Source organism: Corythoichthys intestinalis, chromosome 7 (assembly GCF_030265065.1).
Source record: "Corythoichthys intestinalis isolate RoL2023-P3 chromosome 7, ASM3026506v1, whole genome shotgun sequence".
Taxonomy (NCBI): domain Eukaryota; kingdom Metazoa; phylum Chordata; class Actinopteri; order Syngnathiformes; family Syngnathidae; genus Corythoichthys; species Corythoichthys intestinalis.
Window position 1 is genome coordinate 31773063 of NC_080401.1, and position 23854 is coordinate 31796916.

At 38.7% G+C, this 23854-nt stretch overlaps 3 protein-coding genes across 9 annotated transcripts in view; 2 read left to right on the plus strand and 1 right to left on the minus strand.

The window, feature by feature from the left end:
- The window catches only part of cracd (capping protein inhibiting regulator of actin dynamics), a 29346-nt gene extending 24910 nt beyond the window's left edge, over positions 1 to 4436 (plus strand). For all 3 annotated transcript variants that reach the window (XM_057840653.1, XM_057840651.1, XM_057840652.1), the window contains one exon: positions 139 to 4436. In XM_057840653.1, the coding sequence (XP_057696636.1) occupies positions 139 to 299 (161 nt within the window). In that variant the 3' untranslated portion in view covers positions 300 to 4436. The remainder of the gene's footprint in view (positions 1 to 138) is intronic.
- On the minus strand, positions 1 to 22406 carry aasdh (aminoadipate-semialdehyde dehydrogenase). 3 transcript variants are annotated; one of them, XM_057840654.1, is made up of 13 exons: positions 22073 to 22406; positions 21869 to 21989; positions 21468 to 21721; positions 18804 to 18996; positions 18408 to 18735; positions 18166 to 18338; positions 14089 to 14317; positions 13906 to 14018; positions 7856 to 8384; positions 7632 to 7795; positions 4291 to 4416; positions 4090 to 4224; positions 1 to 2848 (listed from the first exon to the last, which is right to left on the minus strand). In XM_057840654.1, exons 1-13 carry the CDS (start codon positions 22312 to 22314, stop codon positions 2468 to 2470), a joined length of 2988 nt encoding a protein of 995 aa, XP_057696637.1. In that variant the 5' UTR covers positions 22315 to 22406; the 3' UTR covers positions 1 to 2467. The 3 variants fall into 3 exon arrangements, with proteins under 3 accessions (XP_057696637.1, XP_057696638.1, XP_057696639.1); XM_057840655.1 differs by having other exon boundaries at positions 21869 to 22002; positions 22073 to 22193; XM_057840656.1 differs by having other exon boundaries at positions 2701 to 2848; positions 4090 to 4192.
- The window catches only part of si:dkeyp-117h8.4 (uncharacterized protein LOC572032 homolog), an 11901-nt gene continuing 9600 nt past the window's right edge, over positions 21554 to 23854 (plus strand). Inside the window, exons 1-5 of one of the 3 annotated variants that reach the window (XM_057840660.1) lie at positions 21554 to 21666; positions 22954 to 23017; positions 23103 to 23158; positions 23662 to 23695; positions 23778 to 23803. In XM_057840660.1, the coding sequence (XP_057696643.1) occupies positions 23117 to 23158; positions 23662 to 23695; positions 23778 to 23803 (102 nt within the window). In that variant the 5' untranslated portion in view covers positions 21554 to 21666; positions 22954 to 23017; positions 23103 to 23116. Of the gene's footprint in view, positions 21667 to 22662; positions 22846 to 22953; positions 23018 to 23102; positions 23159 to 23661; positions 23696 to 23777; positions 23804 to 23854 lie in introns of those variants that run through there. The other 2 variants (XM_057840657.1, XM_057840659.1) reach the window with 2 other exon arrangements.

Here is a 23854-nt window from a genome sequence, read left to right on the forward strand (position 1 = left end):
TTAACATTAGATATAGCAAAAATTAAAAACCCGATTCTTTTCACCCGTTTCCAAAACTCTGAAAAGTGGCCTGATCGGAACATCTCTAGTAAAATTTTACTGTGCTTTATCTAACTCAATTTTTTTTTTTTTTGCCAGTGGAAATCGCCGACTCCAGCCCATCACCCCCCGCAGTCAAAGAGGTGTCCAAGCGCTTCACCGCCATGGACTCGACCCAAGTCTCCACTGAGCCTGCCTGGCTGGCACTTGCCAAGCGGAAGGCAAAAGCCTGGAGTGACTGTCCTCAGATCATCAAGTAAAAACCCCACCTCCATAATCCCTCAACCTCATAAATCCTCTCACAAAATCAGCGGTCCCCAACGACCAGGCTGAGGACTGGTAATGTTTTGTTGGATGGAGACCGTTGGGGGAAAAAAAAAAAAAAAATCGGTGATTATTAGCTCTTTTGCTGCCATTGACGGTGATAAGACATCCAATCCCTTTTGACTGGGAGGGGCGAGCTGCAAATAACCACCGGGCTAATGATTGCGACAATTTCATTCAGCATAATGGAGATTTAGATTAATACAGTGGTACCTTGACTTGGAAGTACCAGGCTGTAATTCGTTGGAAGGGATAAATGGTAAAACACAAAATACATATTATGTGCAAAGTATGACTTGAACTCAAGCTTGCAATATCACTTAGTAGGACACACCGTAAAGTTTTTGAACTGTAAAAGCAATTCTTTATTCTTTCATCCTATTGATTTAATAATACAGCGGACCCTATTATTTTGAGGACACATTGAGAAATTGATGCATTTAAAAAAAAAAAAAAAGCTATAGCCCCTTTTAGACTTCACATATTGGCCCGAATATAAGACGGCCTTGATTATAAGACGACCCCCTCTTTTTCAAGACTCAAGTTTGAAAAAAAGACGTTTTGAACACCAAATTAATTTTTATACAGAAAATAATTACAGTATATCTGAAACAAATGATAATATATTTGAGAGGAAAAGCACGTTATTTTGCCTCATTCAAATCTTAATATCTGAACATTTAAATATGCAAACTAAAGTGCAATCACATTCGTAAATGAATGGCTTCTGGTTTTTGAAATGTAAATAAACCAATCTATTGTGATAAAACAACAAAATTGCAATAACTGCATTAACCATCAAAGAGAGGTCTAACTGTAACTGTAGTCTTGAAACAAATCTGAAATAAGGAAAACCATTGCAATAAAATAATGCAAATTGATTAAACTTGAGAGTAGCTGAGATCTGTCATGACCGAACATTACTCAAGTTCAGCATTCGCTTCAATGATATCTGGAGCCATCTAGCGTCGTGAATGGGTATAATGTCTAGACCCCGAATATATCACGACTCCTACTTTTTCAATCTTATTTCAATGCAAAAAACGTCTTATATTCAGGCCAATACGGTATATCCCGGTAAATTCCTGTGTCATGGCTTTCACACATGGAGAGATGTCCCGGGAATAACCCAAGGGACACATATGATCTATGGCTGCTTACAAAAGAACACAAAAATTTAGAATCAAACCGTTTCCTACTGAAGAGTATTCTTTAAGAAGCTTTAGTCCAAATGCACTAAATTGAATGGCACTCATGTTGGATGCTGTAAAATGGCTAGCAGTGAAAGACTTGAAATTGTCATGATTTTTCATTTTTGCTTTTAAACACCAAAAATGTTTTTCAAGGGGTTCACGGCTGATTTAAATTCATTAGGGTGGGAAAATGTATCACTTATGTCAAGGTACCCCCTGTATTTTCTTTCTGAGCAAGTCAAAATATTGCTTCCAGTCTGCATTGCAAAAATAAAAAAATTTTAAAAAAGAGGAAAAGTTGGGGACCACTGCACTCCATTCCCACACACACACACCAGCTCTGCATGGAGACCATACTACTGCACAATGACTCCCATTCACAGCGGCTGCACTCGAATATATTTAAAGGTTGCAAGCATGCGGCTAACACACCAATCCAGCTTTTTATTCCTATTGTAGCCAATCCCTGGGATTGTAAATATTCAATCAAGTGTGAAGACAGAAAGATTCACTTGGGGTCTCCTTAAGGGCTAGCAGTGTTATTTCCACTGTGTCCGTGACAGAATGGTGGGGACTTGTTGGTTACCACCTGCTTGCTGTACAATTGTAGATCCTGTTCGTAGGCCATCATCATCACTTCATTGTTAATGTTCTTCCTGCCGTAACGTGCAACATATATACTGTATGTAAGACAAAGCCTTCCGTTTCTTACCTTGCTGGTGTACGCAGTGTTATGTGTAACAAAAAAAAAAGTTTGGTATCATTTGCACTTTTTTGGGGAGGGATCCCCACTTACAAACGTATAAAGGGAGGTCGGTGAATGAAAAAAAAAAAAGAATTTAAATAAATATGTCTGAACTGATTGGCTGCATGAGTTGTTCTTTGAACATGTTAATTTTGCTCCTCACAACTTATGGCTCAAAGTCCATTTGTAAACAATACACATAATCATTCCGACAGCCAATCACAAGTGAGCGTCCAAATACCGCCGGTGAGGAGAACAGCTCCCCTGGAAGAGTCCGTGAGCACAGCTCGCTTCCGTCCCGAGCGTCCAGGATGTAGACTGTGCCGTCAGTGGAGGCCACGCCCAGAAGCTCACCTCGCGTGCCACCGTCAAATGCGCAGGAGCTGGCGAATACTTTGCCCGCCGTCTGGAAGGTCCAAAGCGGGGAGCCATCAGTGGCATTCAAGCAGTACACGCGGCCGTCGTGAGAGCCGCACAAGAGCCTCTGAAGGTTGGAGGTCACGCATGGTGATGAGAAGACTGGGCCGTCCGTCAGGAATTGCCAAAGCTGAGAGAAGGGAAAAAACTGAAAAATTCTGAACAAACTAGCAAGCTAAAACCAAAATGACCATTTTTCAAATAATGTCACTGAATTATTTGTTATAACGTATGTAATGCATAACATGACAATATTTTTATGGTTTAAATTCGTGTTGCAATGGTTAATCGATTAACTCGAGTGATTCGATTGTTTAGAGTGGCATAATAGTTTGCTTTGAAAGTGCTCGCATTGTTTTATTGATTTGGGTGGATACACTGCCCTCTAGTGGCAACAGTGAATATGACATAACTCATTTAACATGGCTGAATCCAGCCGCTCCCTGTTAAGACCAACATAAGCTAATGTTTTTATGCATTCGTAATTTAGTTTATAGGTATATTTAGCTTTTTTGAGGGAACGTGTTTGAACGATTAAGAATATTGTTTAAAAAAAAAAAAAAAAAACGAGCATTTTAGCTAGCGGACTTTTGCTATGTAAGTTAGCCAATTCCTTTGTTGTACTTGGACCCTCATTCATTTAATTTTTTAATACTGTTTGAGGCTAAGCTCAGGTATTTTAATTTATTTCAAAGAAAAATGCAATTCTGCGGATTCAAGAAACTCAGGAATTTTATTTTGTTTGCATTTAATGCTCTTTTGAAAGTGTAATCTTAGCAAGCCTTTGTTTTACATCGCCTAAAATTTATTTTGTAACACATTAAATGTTCCTAATCCAATTATTCGAACTAACTCGTTGATAGATGAATCGACTACTAAAATAATCGATAGCTGCAGCCCTAGTTCCAATATATGAATTTTATATATCTATATGAATCAAATGAAACTTGGGTATTACAAAATTTTCAAAAAGTAATCTTAATTAGTTTACATATGTAAATGCATATGAATACAACTTAAAATCAATTAAATAATTAAATAACACTACCCGAATGATTATCAATGTACATACGTCTAAAATATTAAAATCTAAAAATAAAAAATTTAAAAAAAAGAAAACATCAGTTGAAAATTTCACAAAAAGTTCAAATAAATAGGAATTTTATTAATTACTTTTGATTGTTCTTTAGAACCATACAATTCAATTTACCAAGTTGAAAAAAAAATCCTAGATGACTACAAAGCTAGAAAGACAATCAAATTTAATTTAACACCCATTCAATTTTTACCAAGCGGCATCTAACTTGAACAGCAAGTGATTTTTGTTCAAAAAAGAAAAAAAAAAAGCATTTGATTAGCCAATTTCCTCACCAGTGTGCCCCCTTTGTCAAAGCAGAGGATATTCCCATCCACCGACCCAATGGCCACACTGGCATCTCCGGCAACCTTTGGTGAGGAGAAGAAGGGAACGTTCCTGCAGTGCGACCACAAGACGTTGCCGCTGTCCTGATGTCACAAATCGACACAACTTGTCACCCTCTGTTGACCGAACTAAAACATTTTGCCACTGACCGGATTTAGACACAGCAGCTTGCCGCCTAGCGTGGCCGCGTATAAATGGCGGCAAGTTGTGTCCAGGTGGGGTGAGGAAAAGACTGCGCCGCTCTCGCAGTCACGCGTCCAAATGCATCGTTTAGCCTGGAAGAAAAATGGATACAGACAGAGTTAACGCGATACTCAACGGCCGTGTGGGGTTTCCTCGGGACAGGTGGATTTGACACAGTGGCGCCCCCAGGGGGTGGCCACGCCCCCACCCTATAAATTAGTTGGCCACCCCACTGGCCAGCCCGCTTGCCAGTATATCGTTAGATTGTTGTAGCATCAGTTATGCATTTCATCCCAAATGCCCTTGCTTTTCCCCAGTAATTATTTTGTTTGGTTAAATGTACACCTTATGCCTAATATATACAGAACACAAAACAATTGTTGTGGAACTCAAAACGTTGACTGGACAGTTATGGACTATGCACATTAAATCATTAGTAACACCAAAGTATATCAGTAGCCATGTCTTTAAGTCTTTCTGACAGTTTTCCCCTGACCTTTTCACTGCAATAATACAGTGGGGCAAATAAGTATTTAGTCAACCACCAATGGTGCAAGTTCTCCAACTTGAAAAGATTAGAGAGGCCTGTAATTGTCAACATGGGTAAACCTCAACCATGAAAGACAGAATGTGGGGGAAAAAAAAACTGAAAATCACATTGTTTGATTTTTTAATAATTTATTTCCAAATTAGAGTGGAAAATAAGTATTTGGTCACCTACAAACAAGCAAGATTTCTGGCTGTCAAAGAGGTCTAACTTCTAACGAGGTCTAACCAGGCTCCACTCTTTACCTGTATTAATGGCACCTGTTTTAACTCATTATCGGTATAAAAGACACCTGTCCACAACTACAGTCAGTCACACTCCAAACTCCACTATGGCCAAGACCAAAGAGCATTCGAAGGACACCAGAGACAAAATTGTAGACCTCCACCAGGCTGGGAAGACTGAATCTGCTATAGGTAAAACGAATGGTGTAAAGAAATCAACTGTGGGAGCAATTATTAGAAAATGGAAGACATGAATGAATGAATGAATGAATGAAATATTTATTGTAGGGCTGTCAAACGATTAAAATTTTTAATCGAGTTAATTACAGCTTAAAAATTAATTAATCGTAATTAATCACAATTAATCGCAATTCAAACCATCTATAAAATATGCCATATTCTTCTGTAAATTAGTGTTGGAATGGAAAGATAAGACAAGATGGATATATATATTCAACATGCGGTACATAAGGACTGTATTTGTTTATTATAACAGTAAATCAACAAGACGGCATTAACATTATTAACATTCTGTTAAAGCGATCCATGGATAGAAAGACTTGTAGTTCTTAAAAGATAAATGTTAGTACAAGTTATTGAAATTTTATATTAAAACCCCTCTTAATGTTTTCGTTTTAATAAAAGTTGTAAAATTTTCAATCAAAAAATTAACTAGTAGCCCGTCATTGTTGATGTCAATAATTACTTACACAATGCTCATGGGTTCTGAAGCCTATAAAATCAGTCGCACCCAAGCACCAGCAGAGGGCGGCAAAACTCCATAAAACACAACAAGTGAAGCCGGGGCAGGTAAATGACAAAAGCCGGACTAACTCCGATGGCTCAGTGGTAGAGTAGTTGTCCCCCAACCCTGAGGTTGTGGGTTCAATTCTCCGCCCTGATGAACTTGTCTAAGTGTCCTTGAGCAAGACACTGAACCCCACGTTGCTCCTGGTGCTGCGTCACCAGTAGGTGGATGGCGAGATAGTGTAAAGCGCTTTGAGCGCCTTGAAAGGTGGAAAAGCGCTATATAAGTATAACACCATTTACCATAAAATACTGTTCGGGAAAGGAAGAAGTTGGCAGTTTTGACCATTATGCAGTAATTTTTCCCGTCGCACTGAATAAATGCATTTTTAATATTTCATATTCCATTTAGCACAAGACTTATCTGTCATGACCAATGTTGTTAATCTTACTTCAAAAAAGTAATTAATTACAGTTACAAATTACTTCACCCAAAAAGTAATCGCATTAAAACCTCAGTTACCTGAATGTAAGAGTAATTAGTTACTTAGTAAAGTAACTGGTCATAATTTTTATGGGGTTTTTTTCTCAAAAAAAAAAAAAAAAAAAAAAAAAAAAAAACAGGTCACACAATGTGAAGTTTAAAGGTTTTTTGGGACAATTGGCCCTAGCACAATTCTTTACCGTAAACTTACCTAGACACAGGGGTATTGCGGATATTGCGATAACTAGATAGTAACCTTTGTTATGTGTGGAAGTCATTTAATGTTGTGAATCGACCGTTAAAGTTGTTAAAATTGCTCCCGTTATTGCATTAGTTCCCTTCTGTCTATTTTTGACATGTTTAAGTTTTAAAACTGTTCATCATTTAAAGATAGATTTAAGTTAAGTTTTGCCGATTTAGGAGCTAGGAATGTTCTCTACAACAGAGCCTTCCTGAGAAGTCTACTGCTTTAAGATGGCGGCTGTTTACTAACGCATCTAGTTCTGTATATATGTGATATCTACCGAAGCATCATGTGGGCGTAGTTTGTAGGCTATCGGCTACAGTCAGGTATTATTGGAGCCACCTAGCATAGTAGCATCGCGTTTGCAACGGCGTCACACTCCCTTGCCTCCTCCCCACTCCTGCTCTGCTCTGCTCTCTCGTCTCCGTGAGTCCGTCTTTTTCCAGACTTTTCTCGCGTCAGTCAACCAACATCGTAACGCACGCCTTTCCTGCTTCAGTAACGTTAACGGCGTTGCCAAGATGAGAAAAGTAATTAATTAGATTGCTCACTACTGAAGAAAATAATGCCGTTACTACCGCAGTTATATTCTAACGGCGTTATCAACAACACTGGTCATGACCATACTATTTATTTAACAATTAGGGAAAAATACTTAGATAAAAAGAATATTGGAGTACAGAGATTATACAATCATGACATTTTGCTGCTCTCTGTGGCATTTTCCTCGTTCTGAATCTTCCCCCTCAATGGGCTGAATTCTAAATCGAGTGAAATTGTTATCCTGCTGAGTCTATCGACATCATCATCCAGCTGGGGACGCTAGAGCGCTATGATGACAAGCGACGCGAAACGGCAGATTAAAAGACTAATTTCTCGTCATTTGCACAAATTTTTGTATCTAGTCGAATTGTCTCAAAATATGATTCTAATTCACATAATAATGCTATTTAAATTTTCTTTATGCTGCCACAGGCACTTTAACATTCCCAATGTTTCAGTGTACATTTTTGAGGTAACAGCAGGTTTAACAGACTAAAATCTTCTTGCCCATGACTCACCTGGAGGTCCAGCGCGTACAAAAAACCATCGTGTGAGCCCACCATCATCCAGCCTGTTAGGGGGTCTGCAGCGGGGCAGCTCTTCACAGCGTCGCCCGTTTCAAAGACCCAGTGTGTCTCCCCGGAGTCGGCACTCAGCACATACACACCTCCGTCGTAGCAACCTGAGGAACCGACATGTCGTCACGGCGGTTGCCGAGAAATGAAGAAAAATGAAAACCAACCTACGACCACGTAGCGCCTACATGGCGACACTGCAGCAGACGCCTCGACGCGTCCCCCGAGGACTCGCTCCCAAAGCAGGCGTCCACTGTCCAGGTCCAGAGCTTGCATCCTATGCGAGTGAGAGCCGATGAACACAGTAGTTCTGGTACCGTCTTCCCCTTCCTGGACTAAAAGTGCCGGCGAAGCATCCACGCATCTGCCTGTGTCCGAAGACCAGCGCTCGTTGAGGACCATGGCGCCTCTTCCACCTCCACACTCTAGTTTTAAGACTTTTAAAGGCTTCCCTTTTTCTGTGGTCACTGGAGCCATTTTCTCTGCCAAGCGTTTTTTTTCCCGTGGCGCAATCAACAGGTGCAGGACATCGGCGAATGTCCCATCCAGGATGGCCTCCAAAAGCCGAGGCGAGACAACTCCCGTGGCGGCCAGGACGTCTTCGCAAAGTCGAAGCGCCTTCAGGGAGTCTCCGCCACTGAACAGGAAACGGGAATCCTCATCCAAATCGGTGTTCGCATCCTGACCGAGGGCATCCTGTTGACAGATCAGAAGACATTCAGGGTCATTCCAAAATTGTAGGACATTTCACATCCCACCCTTTATATTTTAAAGTGTGTACGACACGAGAAAAAAAGTCTTAAATATGATTATTATGTGAATTAGAATCATAATTTGAGACGATTCAACTATATACAACAATTTAGCAAAGCGCAGATGACGAGAAATTAGTCTTTTAATCTGCCGGTTAGCCATTATAGGGCTCTACCATCCCCAACAGGTGGATGACGTCATCGGAGTAGTATGCAGCCCATTGAAGGGGAATTATTCACAACGAGGAACACACGACGAAGAGGGCCGCAAAATGTCATTGTTTCAGTCTCTCTACTCCAATATTTTTACAGGATATTATTTTTTATCCAAGTATTTTCCCCCAATAACTAAATAAATGACATGGTCATGACAAATAAGTCTTGTGTTAAATGGAATATGAAACAATAAAAATGCATTTATTCAAGACGACATGGCAAAATTACTCCATAATGGTCAAAACTGTCGACTTCACCTTTACTGTCGCACCTCCTGAACGATATTTTATGCCACCTAAATCGGGCTTATGTCATTTCCCTTCCCCGGCTTCGGAGAATGTAAACAAACCAAGAGGCGTGACAGCTAGCCGACATGCTGACCCGAACTGAGTGAGGTTTTAAAGTCTTCGAAGCTGGAAATCACACATAACTAGCCCGGATCATTTCACATGACAACTGGGTTGTCGATTGTCTTTGCCAATCGGCAAACCGCCCGGCGGAGAGCAATTTACAGCTCGTTCCCCTGCTACTATGGACAGGAGAGCTCGCCGGGAAGCAGCTGGACAATGACCGCTGAACATTTACATGCCAATCCATGATCAAACGTAAGTAGTCCTTTATTTAAAGAAAGTTTGTAGTGTTTACTTTGTAATCGCGGCTATTTTTACTCCAAGTTGCAATTTCTGATCGGTCGGAAAATTTGACAGAACGCCGGGCACATGAAGAGGGAGAAAAGCCGGTATAATGCTCTCCCGGCGGGAGGATGTGCGACAAGCCGCCGGTCGTCGGCCGAGGGGACAAGGAGCATGTCAGCCACAAAATGCAACCCACCTACAGTGCCCTCCATAATTATTGGCAACACTGGTTAAAATGTGTATTTTATAGGGGTGTCAAACAATTAAAATTTTTAATCGAGTTAATTACAGCTTAAAAATTAATTAATCGTAATTAATCGCAATTAATTGCAATTCAAACCATCTGTAAAATATGCCATATTTTTCTGTAAATTATTGTTGGAATGGAAAGATAAGACACAAGATGGATATATACATTCAACATACGGTACATAAGTACTGTATTTCTTTACTATAACAATAAATCAACAAGATAGCATCACCATTATTAACATTCTGTTAAAGCGATCCATGGATAGAAAGACTTGTAGTTCTTATAAGATAAATGTTAGTACAAGTTATACACTTTTTATATTAAAACCCCTCTTCATGTTTTCATTTTAATAAAAATTGTAAAAATTTCTATCAAAAAATAAACTAGTAGCCCGCCATTGTTGATGTCAGTAATTACTTACACAATGCTCATGGGTGCTGAAGCCTATAAAATCAGTTGCACCCACACGCCAGCAGAGGGCGCCAAAACTCCGAAAAACACAACAAGTCCACATTTCACTGTTCTGTCATTTTAATCTGTTTTAGCGGGGCATTTGTACGTTAATTGCGTCAAATATTTTAACGTGATTAATTTAAAAAATTAATTACCGCCCGTTAACGCGATCATTTTGACAGCCCTAGTATTTTAGCTTCTAATAATTTTCTTTCATTCATATAATATGGGACCTTAATGGAAAAAAAAGAGAAAAATCAAACCTTCAATACAAGTGCATTTATTCAGTGGGGAAAAAATCCCACATAAAGAAATAATTACTTGACATCAAATAATGTGTGTCACAATTATTAGCACCCCTGGTGTTAATACTTTGTACAACCCCCTTTTGCCAACAAAACAGCACCTAATCTTCTCCTATAATGTTTCACAAGCTTGATTTTGTGTCTGGTGAACCATTTCTGTGTAGATTTGGCCATATGTTTAGGGTCATTGTCTTGCTGAAAGACCCAGTGACGACCCACCTTCAGCTTTCGGGCAGAGGGCAACAGATTTTGATTTAAAATGTCCTGGTATTTCAAAGCATTCATGATGCCATGCACCCTAACAAGGTTCCCGGGGCCTTAGGAAGCGAAACAGCCCCACAGCATCACTGACCCTCCCCCACACTTCACAGTGGGTATGAGGTGCTTTTCAGCATGCGAATCTTTCGTGGCACGCCAGACCCACTTAGAGTGTTTGTTGCCAAAAAGCTCAATCTTTTTTTGACCCTCGGGACAGAATGGGCACAAAAAGCTCAATCTTGGTCTCATCTGACCAAAGCACACGGTCCCAGTTGAAGCCACGGTCCCAGGACCCTAAACTAACTGTCAATTTTAGCTCGGTAGTCATTGACAGATAAAACACCAAGTAGCACTGGTGCCTCATGTCCTTCAAAACAGCAGGTATCATATATCACTGCAAAAACTCAAAATCTTATCAGGACTTACAATTTAGACTTAAAACTTAAATAGAAGTTAAAAATAGATTGAGACAAATAGAAATTCAATTAATATATGTGGGGAAAACACCTCACTTTTAAGTGATGTGTGTTATCAAGCATAATGGCATTTTCAGGTAAGATATATGAGCTTATTAAAAAAAATTTTTTTTTGAGTGAAAGCAGTAAATTTGTTGTTTTCTTCTAGTCACATCTGAGATGCAATTGTTGGCTGTTTTCAACAATGTAGATCCAAAATAAAGACATTGATTGTGTAAAAATTGTTCAATATTAGGTAAAATGTCTTGTTTTCTCATGTATATTTATTATTGCTCTTTACCTAAAAAAACATGTTTTATCCGATTACTCTATGGAATTTTCAGTAGAATACTCAATAACTAAAATATTCAATAGCTGCAGCCCTACATCACAATATGATAAAATTTGCGATACACGGCTCAAATTACGATTATCTCACAAAATGGCAGTAATACAATAACTGATACATGGGTAAGGAAATGAATCTACAATATTCTATGTTCCAATAAAAAAAATAAAATAAAAAAGAGCTTGTTTTTTTTGCCCTTTTGGGTACAAATTGTAAAAACCTATTGTCTTCCTAACAGCCTACAGGAATAGTTAAGTACAAATTTTTTGCAAATGAGTAACAACAGCAACATTATATTATTGGGACATTTTTGTAAACAAATGAGACACTTTAACACTTTGGTAGTAAAAAAATCTCAGAAGGAACATGTTGCTTCCTTTATTAACCCTTGATGCCCAAATCTTCAGTTCTGGAATGATCCTTCCAATGTTTGTAATGTGAGAAAATCAAACCACATTGAACACTAAGGGCTATTTACACGATAATTGCAACGGGGGTGACAACGCAAAAACTTTTCCAGAGAGTCCTATCGATTACACGGTGACGGCATTTTGGGTGCTGAAACGCAAAAAAATTTGAACATGCCCTACACAGTGGAACTCTTGGTAACGCTCCCCCCTGCCGTCGCAGTCTAAACAGATGACAACGCGAAAGTGAGTTTTGGGTGACAATGGACGTCCGTACTCCAGAACAGTAGGTGACGATAATGCTCCAATATTAGCTAACCTGAGCAAACCGACCGGGAGTACCTCATCCGCCATTGCTGGGGTGTGCCGCCCGCAGCACACACAGCCAGCAGATGCTAGATTTGCCAACCTCCCATTGAAAACGGGATCGTTCCGTATTCAGAATCAAAAGTACATGTCCTATATTAAGCTTACAAAGGACGCGCTCTTTCCTGTATTGTCATCAAAATCGAAAATAGTGTTTTATTTGTAGAACAAATGAATACTGCTATAGTGCTTTTCAAGAATATGTAAGGGAACACATTCCACTGCCTCTCCTGTTTTCTGACTAATGAGCTGGTAGAACAAGAACAATCATGCTCATATCACTGGTCGAGGTACTGTGGGTTGTCAATATAATACAGGAAGACAACATCGAGTGTGTAACATAATAAGTTTGAGTGAAGCTTGAGTAAAAAGCATGTTCAAAATGATGATCAATTGCCTTCTTTTTCTTCTCTATGTACTTTATTTTGACTGTATTATATTTTTGTGTTCTGTCAATTTCGTTTGCATTGTATTTGGAGTGGTCATTTGTGAAACTTATTTCTGTGGGGATTTTGAAAGCACCTAAGTTATGTTTCCGCTTTTGAAAAAGTATTAAAAATACATTGCCAATACTTATTGTTTTTCAATGTGCTTATATCACTCAAATATGCACCAATTTCAGGTTTGAGCACAATTATTATATTACAATTACTGTATTAATAATATACACACAAAAAAAACAAAAAACATCACTTTTCAAAAATAATCAAAAGGTGACGGTTATCAGGCCAACTGGCTCTACCAATGAGGTGTCCCTTTTTTTTTTTTTTTTTTTAATGTCGAATTTTCAGAGAGTTGGCAACCCTAGCCCCAGCTAACGTTTACATTGACTGATGCTGGCTCCTACCGAGGTGTATTAACACCCCAGTAATGGCGGCCACCACTACTTGGATTACCGTAATTTTCAGACTATAAAACGCTACTTTTCCCCCTCATTTTATATCCTGCAGTTTATAGTCCAGTGCGGCGTAATTGTTGATTTTTCCGTGTTAATTAGGCAACACTTTATTTGACATCGGCGTCATAAGATTGTCATAAGACCGTCATAATTATTACATGACACTGTCAAGGGCATTAATGAATGCTTATAACAGATGTCATTAAGTGTCATCCGGAAAATTTTGTCACAAACACCATTTATGTCCAGCTCGAATCTTTTACATCCATTCAAAAGTGAGATAGTTTGTCGGATGACACTTAATGACATCCGTCATATGCATTCCTTAACACTCATGACAATGTCATGTCATAATTATGATAGTCTTATGAGCTGTCAAATAGTGTTACCAGTTAATATCTTTTGGTGTAAATATCCAATTAATACAGTGAGGACAGCTGCAGCTTACAGTTTGGTGCGGCTTATCTCTGAATAAATGCCGTTTTCGTGTCAAATTTGGTGGGTGGTGGCCTATAGTCAGGTGCGCTTTATAGTCCGAAAATTACAGTAGTCAATATTTTGGCGCAGGCGACCGAACACTGCTAATTGCGTTCCAACAACACATACAATAAGAAAATATCACGCATTGTTATTTTATGACGGAAACTATGGCGAATGTTCATCTCGTTCTCATGTCACCAGACAACAACTGGCATCCATCTCGTTATGTTTTAGTCTCCCAAACACGATTTCAGCGCGAAAGCAACACTGGCAGAAAGTAAGGTATTGGGACACCCCTAGTTGCTGTGTAAACGTGGCCTAAGTCGAAACAGGAGACTTTATCACAGCAATTCTTGTTGACAATGAAAACTTTGTAAAAATGTGTCCTACCTGCCATAAAGTTTGCAATGTTTTCTTGAGCCCTGTGACATCTTTGTGTGACTGACTGGCATCCAATCGTTGCCTTTGGTATATTTTCACCAACGCCCGTAAGTTCACTTTGCCTTCAAATATAAAAGAGGCGGTGAACATCGGCGCAATGCCTAAATAAGTTGATTTTTCTACTACGCTCACCATGAGGAGTGAGAGGTAAGGCCGGTACAAGCACAAGGGTGTCAGGAACGGCGTAGGAGGGAAGTAGTGGACTCAGCTGCTTCAAGAGGTGCCTGCTTAGGTCCGGAGAGGACGGGGACCCATCGTCTTCGGAAACCGCGGGTGCTGCGGGGACGACGAAGGCGAGGAGTCGGGAGGTTTCATGTAGGCAAACAGCACAAGAGTCCACCACGGGCAGACTTGAGAGCAGCTAAAATCAGAGGAATTCCATGGATAAGGGTTTCAAAAAGAAATTCTGTCAAGATTTTTATTTTGATTGAAACTAAAATTAGCCTACTAGGACATCAAGTTTTTTCATCACAGCTTACATATCCCTGTCGTGCACGAATTATCATTTATATTCTTTAACATTACAGCGCACTCATTTAAATCATCAGCTGCCATTGACAGCAAAATGTTCATTCAATTCAATGCCTTTGCATTTATAGCCAGACTTAATTAATTGCACATCTGTTGCCACCACTGGCAGCCAATTTGTTCAATATTATGAAAAAAAGGGAATCAACTTTAGAGCGTGATGGGGGAAAATATTATATTATGCGTTTGTGATGTATGATTGCTTCTGTGACATAGATTGTAACAACTTCTATTGTTTTTCACCTTGTTCCCATAGTTAGGAGACACACATGAGAATCTCACGAGATAATTTGTTTTGTACCATAGTACTGTTTTACTACACGCCTGGGTCCCATAGTTACACGCCTGGGTCCCATAGTTTTGCACCCATAATATTTATCATTTGTTGGCATCTGTTGCAGCACAGCTCATTTGTCCTATGTGAAAAGCCCTTTTTCAAGGGGGCTGAACCAAAAGTAGCTTAAATGTTTGTGATTGGACGGGGCCGCGCTGCTCGGGGGCGGAAGTTGGCCTCTCCGCCTCCGAGGGGTGCGTCCTTACAAAACCGGACATTTCCGGGCGACCCGTGACCAGCGGGTCACGTACGGATCGCCTGGCTTTGTCCCTTTGCCGCTTTACTGGAGTGTTGCTGGCTTCCCACTCACTTGTCACAGTAAGCGATTTTCATTGCTAAAGGGACATTTTGTTTTGCTGTAACGGTAACGCGGGGATTCTGGGGTTGACAAGCTCAAGTATAGTGTCATCGTTGACATTTGTTGATACTTGTTTGCTTGCTCTTGTGGGATTGTAATCAATGAATCTCATTTATTCTGCATTTTCTAATCAATAAACATTGTCTATTGAGCAAAAGTGTGCCTGTTACTGATTCACCGCGAACCTGGAAATTTCGGAAAACAGAGCGTTACATGAGGCTGTAACCACTGTGTGGTTAATTTCATTAATTTCTAATAATAGAATTTATAAAAGTTGTTTTAAAAATACAATGATGATTCATAATGAAATATGTATAAAATAATAATGATTGCTAAGATTTCTCTCTCTCTTTTTTTTTTTAATGACCAAAAGCTTTCTTGCTCTATAAAGGATTAAAAGTATTGAGCGTCAACTGAATACCGGTAACTGTCTAATGTAATGACAACTTGACAGGTTAATATGTTGTTAGTACTTGCACACAATTACAGCAGCAACTGCTATTGCAAAACCATAATATTGTTAGAAACCATTGCCGTCACTTTGAGATTCAATGCTCTAATTAAAAAAAATGTGATATTAAAAAAACGTTTTGGATTGTGCACTCAAAATTTGTTAAAAAACAGCTGTCACACCTAAATCAACATAATGTGTTACTCGGTGCAATTTTTAATGTACGCTGCTGGCCAAAACTATTGGCACCCCTGCAATACTGTCAGATAATGCTCAATTTCTCCCAGAAAATGATTGCAATTACAAATGCTTTGGCAGAAATATCTTCATTTAATTTGCTTGCAATGAAAAAACACAAAAGAGAATGAAAAAAAATTAAATCATTATCATTTTACACAAAACTCCAAAAATGAGCCGGACAAAAGTATTGGCACCCTCTGACCCTCAGCCTAATACCTGGTAACAAAACCTTTAGACGAAATAAATGCAAACAATCGCTTCTGGTATCCATCAATGAGTTTCTTACAATGCTCTGCTGGAATTTTAGACCATTCTTCTGCTCCAGGACTCTGAGATTTGAAGGGTGCCTTCTCCAAACTGCCATTTTCAGATCTCTCTACAGATGATCTGTGGGATTCAGGTCTGTACTCATTGCTGGCCACTTTAGAAGTTTCCAGTGTTTTCTTTCAAACAATTTTCTAGTGCTTTTTGAAGTGTGTTTTGGGTCATTGTGCTGCTGGAAGACCCGTGACCTCTGAGGGAAACCCAGCTTTCTCCCACTGGGCGCTACATTATGCTGCAAAATTTGTTGGTAATCTTCAGACTTCATAATGCCATGCACACAGTCAGGCAGTCCAGTGCCAGAGGCAGCAGCCCAACCCCAAAACATCAGGGTACCTCCGCCATGTTTGACTGTGGGGACCGTGTTCTTTTCTTTGAAGGCCTCGTTTTTTTTCCCTGTAAACTCTATGTTGATGCCTCTTGCCAACAAGCTCTACTTTTGTCTCATCTAACCAGAGAACATTCTTCCAAAAATGTTTTTGGCAAACTCCAACCTGGGTTTTTTTTGTCTCTGGGTCAGAAGTGGGGCCTTCCTGGGTATCCTACCATTGAGTCCCTTTTCATTCAGACGCCGACGGATAGTACGGGTTGACACTGTTGTAACTTGGACTGCAGGGCAGCCTGAACTTGTTTGGATGTTGGTCAAGGTTCTTTATCCACCATTTTTCTTTTCCGTCCATATCTAGGGAGGTTAGCCACAGTGCCATGGGCTTTACACTAATTGATGACACTGCGCACGATAGACGCAGGAACATTCAGGTCTTTGGAGATGGACTTATAGCCTTGAGATTGCCCATGCTTCCTCATAATTTTGCTTCTCAAGTCCTCAGACAGTTATTTGGTCTTCTTTCTTTTCTCCATACTCAATGTGCTCCACACAAGCACAAAGGACAGAGGTTGAGTCAACTTTAATCCATTTTAACTGGCTGCACGTGTGATTGTTATTGCCACCACCTGTTATGTGCCACAGGTAAGTAAAAGGTGCTGTCAATTACTCAAACTAGATAAGCATCACATGAATTTTCAAAAGGTGCCAATACCTTTGTCCGGCCCATTTTTGGAGTTTTGTGTAAAATGGTAATAATTTAGGGCTGCAGCTATGGATTATTTTAGTAGTTGATTAATCGATGAAGTAGTTAGTTCGAATAATCGAGTAATCGGATAAGGAACATAAAAAATTAAAATAACTGAGCTGAGCCTCAAACAGTAAAAAAACAAATGAGGATCTATGTACAACAAAAGAATAATTGGCTAAAGTCTGCTAGCTTAAATGCTATAATATGCTAAAATTTTTATGCTAACAGTTTTTTTTTTTTTTAACAATGCTCTTAACAAATGGTCCAGACATATATTCTCACAAAAAAACGGCCAAATAAACCTATAAACTAAATTACGAATTCATTAAAAAAAAAACATTAGCTCTTATAAAAAAATTTTTAAAAAAATTAACTTAGCTTGTGTTGGTCTTAACAGGGAGCAGTTGGATTCAGCCACGTGAAATGAAGCAGACTAGAGGGCAGTGTATCCACCCAAATAAATAAAACTAAATGCAAACACTTAAAAAAAAATCCATCACAATGCCACTTTAAACGAATACTCGAAGCAGCAAAATTTAATTCTTTTGATTCTTTTTTTCCTTACCGAATACTCGAGTTAATTGATTAATCGTTGCAGCACTATAATGATTTAAATTTTTCCCCATTCTCTTTTGTGTTTTTTCATTAAAAGCAAAATAAATGAAGATATTACTACCAAGGCATTTGAAATTGCAATCATTTTCTGGGAGAAATTGAGCATTATCTAACAGAATTGCAGGGGTGCCAATACTTTTGGCCAGCAGTGTAGAATATTAATTGTTGGAGGATTGATTATTCATAGTAATTACCTCTAATCTTTTTGACTGTTGTTATCTTTTGTAAAGGCAGAACTTTTAGATCTTCCAAATATCATTGAAATGCCAGCAGAGGCGACATTTACTTGCTGCACGTGGTCGAGGTTGACACGTTTGCCGTGACGCTTGATTCTTCTGTCTTTCCGGCCGCAGTAGAACATCTGCCCACCTTTTAAGTCCACCCAATCTCCCGTGGCCCTCATGGTCCCAGCTATTGCAGTTTCCTCTTGGTCCAGGATGCACACCCTCTGGTCTCCGCCTGCCTCCACCGAAAATCAACCGTAAAGACCGACTGCTAGTTTTACCAGGTGCTGTGGATGCCGCTCACCTATGAACACTTGGCCCTCGCCTTCTGTCACCACGCCGCCGTCTTCGTCCCTCACCTCCACTTTGGTGCCTATCAGGGGGCTCCCCAAAGGCACAGCGGATGATGCGGAGCTGTCAGTCGGGATTTTGTAGCAGGTGGCCCAGCAGGAAACTTCAGTGATGCCGTAAAGATTGAACATCAGGGTGGTGTTGTCTTCATGGCGCCAAGCGTTCAACCCCGACGGGCACGCCTCGCCGCCCAAGGCCAGGATGCGCAACGGTGAGTCACGTGACAGCACTTCTTGTCGGAGGCGACGTGGGCCGAAACGAGACAGCAGCGTGGGCGTCACCTGTGGAAAACAACGTAAAAGTTACGTAACAAGGAAGGAATAAGGTCATCGTTCTGAAATGTCGGGACCTGCATTAGCGTGGTCTTATGACGACGAAATAGAAGGCTGCACAGTTGGCGGGGAATTTTCTTGAGCACGGCAGGAACGATTAGGAGTTGAGCGCCGGATGATAATGCCAGGAAAATTTCCACCACTGACGGGTCGAAGGTCAGCGGTGATGCTAGGAAGACCACGTCGTTGCAACTCACCTCAAACAAACGCCTGACCGCACATGAACAGAAAAAAACATCAGTGCCAATACAGTGACAGATGTTAAGAGAAATTTTTAATATACCAAGGATTGGAACAGAAGCTGTTTCTTAATTGACTACATTATAAATACATTAAACGGTGTAAAAGAAATAATCTTTTTCAGCAAAATTATTTTTTTACCCCCCCAAAAATTAAATACTGTAAATAGAAATAGTTAAATATTATTAAGGTCAATTTAAAATATTTGCACGGATTCATTTTCAATATAATAATCACCGGGTATATTTAAAATTTGTTTCACATTAAACTTTATTTATTTATTTTTTTATTTTTTTTTTAAATTTAAGTTCCTCTAAATGCTGAAATGTATCTAATGAGTTTTTTTATTTATGTATTTTTGTAGATAAACATATTTACCATGTTAATTACAAATTTTCACTTCTTAAAATCAATTTTAAAAAATTCAATTATATCACAATTATTTTTCAATACAAATACTAGTTCAGATTTTAGATGTATTGATTTTTATTGTGTTCTTGTTAAGTAATTTAACAGTTTGAATAATGTTGTTTATGAAAAATCAAAGTCAAAAACTGAAACAGTACCTAATTAAAAATAAAACAAATATATAAATGAATGACCTGATTGAACATTTTAACAACAATACTTGTTAATTTAATTGTTGTGTTCTGTTTGAAATCTGCACATATTTTTGTTAGTTGATTAAATCTGCTCTGTGATTTAACTCAGCTGGAAAATACTAAACCTTTGCAGTATATTGTTTTCGGGTCCAGATTGACCCGTTTTCTAGTTTGGATGTGTAAAAAGGAACATTGATTTTTGCATACCACAGAATACAAGGGTTAAGTGAAACAACTGTAAATTTTTCCATATAAACTCAGTCATGTTGACTTCATGTTGATAAACCTTTTCAAACTGAACACATCAAGAATGTCATAAATATATTTAAACGTAAATTACATTTAGTTTAAGTTGTATTTATTTTTATCTTTGGATGCTGTGTAGTGATACTGGAAAACCACATTACAATATCAAGTACTGTTGCAATGATTAATCAATTAACTCAAGTAATTCGAATAGAGAAAAGCTTTGAATCAAATTTTGCTGCTTCAAATATTTGTTTGATTAAGAGTGGCGATGTATTGGTTTGTTTTAAAAGTGCTTGCATTTAGTTTTATTCCAGCTGCTCCCCGTTAAGACCAACATTAGATACATTTTTGTTTGAGCAAATGTTTTTTTTTTATGCATTCACAATTTAGTTAATAGGTATATTTATTTTTGTGGCAATATGTGAACGACTTGTTAAGAGCATCGTTTAAAAAAAATTTGGTATTTTATAGCATTTACACTAGTGGACTTTTGCGATGCAAGTTAGCCAATTTTTCTTTTGTTGTACTTAGATCCTCATTTATTTATTTATTCATTCATTATATTTTTTTGATACCATTTGAGGCTACGCTCAAGTATTTTAATCATAGGCGGAGTTTGACTTTTGGGGCAGGGGGGGCACAACATGTTGATGACCTCGAAACACAGTGTCAGCAATAAACTTAATTTACAAGAATATTTATAAAAATAAGTTGACAATGAGCGTTTTCCCCCCCCCCCCCATTATTCTTGAGGGGAATCCTAAATCAGGCTGCTTAGGACATACTTTTCGGCAAGATGGTCAACCATTGAATATGGTACGCCCGCTGGTATCGTGCCAATGTAGTTACTTTAGTCAAAAATTGTATCCCCTGGGCGGAGCCATATGGAGATTTGGGTCTTTATTTTTCAATCAAAAAAGTTGCTTCAATAAAAAAAAAAAAAGTTGCTTCAATCAAAATATGTATTTTCAATTAAAAAAAAGTCGCTTCAATAAAATAAAATTTTAAAAAAAGTGTTTGAATGCAAAAATAAATTTGAAACAAAAAACAAAAAGCATGTGAAAGCTATTTTTCTTTGAATTTTTTGGGGATTGGACTTAAGTTTTTGTTTTTTTTTTGATTGAAGCAACTTTCTGGATTGAAGTAATGTTGATTTGTGTTAGGGCCACATTTTGGCTAGGACAGTTTTGTCTTTATTTTTCAATCAAATAATAATTTGCTTCAAAAAATATCTATTTTCAAAAAGAAAAATCACTTCAATCAAAAAAAAAAGATTAATTCAATCATAGAAAATGTTTTTGAATGCGAAATAAATATTTGAGATTGAAAAACTTGCCCCCCCCCCCCCCCCGGCGCCCCCTTAAAATCCGCTTCTGATTTTAATTTATTTTTAAATCAAAGTGTATTTCTGCATAGTTTGTAGAAACACTCGGGCAATTTTATTTTGTATTCGCATTTAATGCTCTTTTGAAGCAATTAATCAAGTTTCCAGCTACTATTTTTCAATTGTGATTAATGATACAAATTAAAATGAAAATAGTTCTTTTCCAGCACTGGTGTAAACAAGAATATTAAGGATTCCTCCCTGACCTGAGGTGCAGAATGTTGGGAAGTATGCACTCGTGTGGAACCCGCACAATCTTGGGCGGGCCAGTCGTTCCTGATGTGTGCAGCACATACGCCAAAGCTCTTCCTCCTTTGGACAGGGATTGCGATGCTTCTGGTTTTGCATCATCAAGCTCATCATCTGTCAGGTGCTTGACCCGCACCACGATGAGTTTGAACTTTGGTAAGTCTGTGCATATCTCCACACTCATGTGCTGGGTGAACGCTGCCTGGAAACCCTTCCACAGATACACAAATGTCGAGCATTATTATTTAAAACAAATCAGGTTACATAAGTGTCTTCCCCTAGTTCTTTCTTAACTGGCGCACCAACGAGGGAGCACACAAAATTCTGTCCAGATCAGGAATTATCAAAAAGAATAAACCTGCAGAAGGTCGCTCTTCACAGCACAGTACTTAAGGCGACACTTGCTCATAACCCGTGAAGAGAAAAGCCCTGGAACTCCAGGATCTAATGGCACATAGGCAGCAGGTGTCTGCAGGATCCTGCTGGACAACACTAGAAATAAACATTGTCGCAATTCTACACTCATTGATTGTCAATGTTAGTGCCTGTGTAATGTACTCACCCTAGAACCCACACCGGCACGAACAAATCGTCGTTACAATATAGTCCAAATACGCCATTATTTTTCCCGCAGTGCTGCTGCAGAGTGCGGGAAAGTTCGCTAGAAAGTGCAAGCAGGTCCTGGTAGAGTAGTGACACCGGATCGCCTGACAAGGACCCTCCGTCGAATGTCACTGCCACTCGCTGGGCGTGTACAGAGGCAGCTGCAGCTATGAGCCCATGCAGAGTGCCACTAGACTCCATTCTACCTCACCTAACAATTAAAACGTGTAAATAAACACTTTTTTAAATGTGTTTTTACGACCAAAGGCGTTACACCGCTGCAGCATTGTCGCTTGATGATGACGTAAAATAGATATCCCTTGGGGGAAAAGCTGCGTTCAAATGATACGATATTTATGGAATGCATATTCAAATCATAGCACAGATAAAATTTAAATTCTTAATTTCACTAGATTTTAGCTTTTAAAAGTTAGTAACGTAAAGAAAATTAGATTTTTTTGTGTGTTTAATCACACTTCAAATATGTTCTCAACGTTACTTAAATATCCCGAATTCATTGAACGTTTCATTTCTCATTCCCTCGTCCAATCACCGTTCGCCGTCTGATGACATTGAGTTTTGAATCTATCCGCGTCTCGACGGTTCTTGGATTTTGCCACAATGGACGTTAGTACCGCTTCATTATATGAAAAAATAAAACATAAACTCAGCTCAAATGCCCTCGATTACAGGAATTCGCTTAGTCGGGTTATAGACAAGGTGCGTGTTCCAGTACGTTAATCACACATTTTTGCTTTTCATTAGACTGGAACGCGGGTTTTGGCGTTAGCTAACGCTAACAATCAAAATATCTTTTAACATTTTCTCTCCCAAAAACAGTACTCTAAGACGCAAAATCAAGACGACGCGATCGATGTGGATCTCAGAAGCATTCCAAGTAAAGGTAAGGCGTTGGTTATTTAATTTTACTGCTGAGGCCGGCAAGTTTTGATTTTTTTCTTTCCTGTTTTTCTATTTTATTTTTTAAGCCCTGGTACACTACATGTCGCTGTCGAAAAAGCACATTGAGGAGAAGGAGCCCGAGGTGCGAAATGCTATGTTTTTTTCCAACTCACTTTGAATGCAGAAAGATCCGAATGAACCTAAAAGGCCAAATTACTATGAAGGTAGATTTGTGTCTTTAATATTAAAAAAAAAAAAAAAAGTTGCATCAAAAACAATGTTTTCAATAAAAAACTCGCCTTGATGAAAAAAAAATCAGTCAGACTCAGAATGCATTTGAACACTATTTTTCTTTGATTGAATAATAAAGACACAAATCTACTTCCCATAATTTACATGCCCAGAAGGGACTTTGACTGTCTAATCTTGTACAACTGTTCAAATTGATTGTAATTTTTGCACAAATTATGGATAAAACACAAGGTGAAAAAATCTTGTTGCCTGTACAAGTTTTAATGTATTGCATGTTGTGATTGAAATTTAACTTCAAAGTCCCTAACATTTTATGAGTACAGTCGTAGATGTGCCAAAACAAGTGAATGTACAGTGGTCGTACAAATAAGTTAAAGCTCAATGTCTTTTCAGAGCATGTTTGATTCAAGAGATGACCTATTACAGTGTAAGTGTCAATCACAAATTTTGTCCTATGTCATCAAGTATTAGGCGTGTTTTATTAACACTATTTTTCCTCACCATGATAGCACACAATTCCTCCAGTGATTCACAGGTATTTATACTTTTTTCTCACGCTATAACTTTTCCACAAACAAAAGCAGTA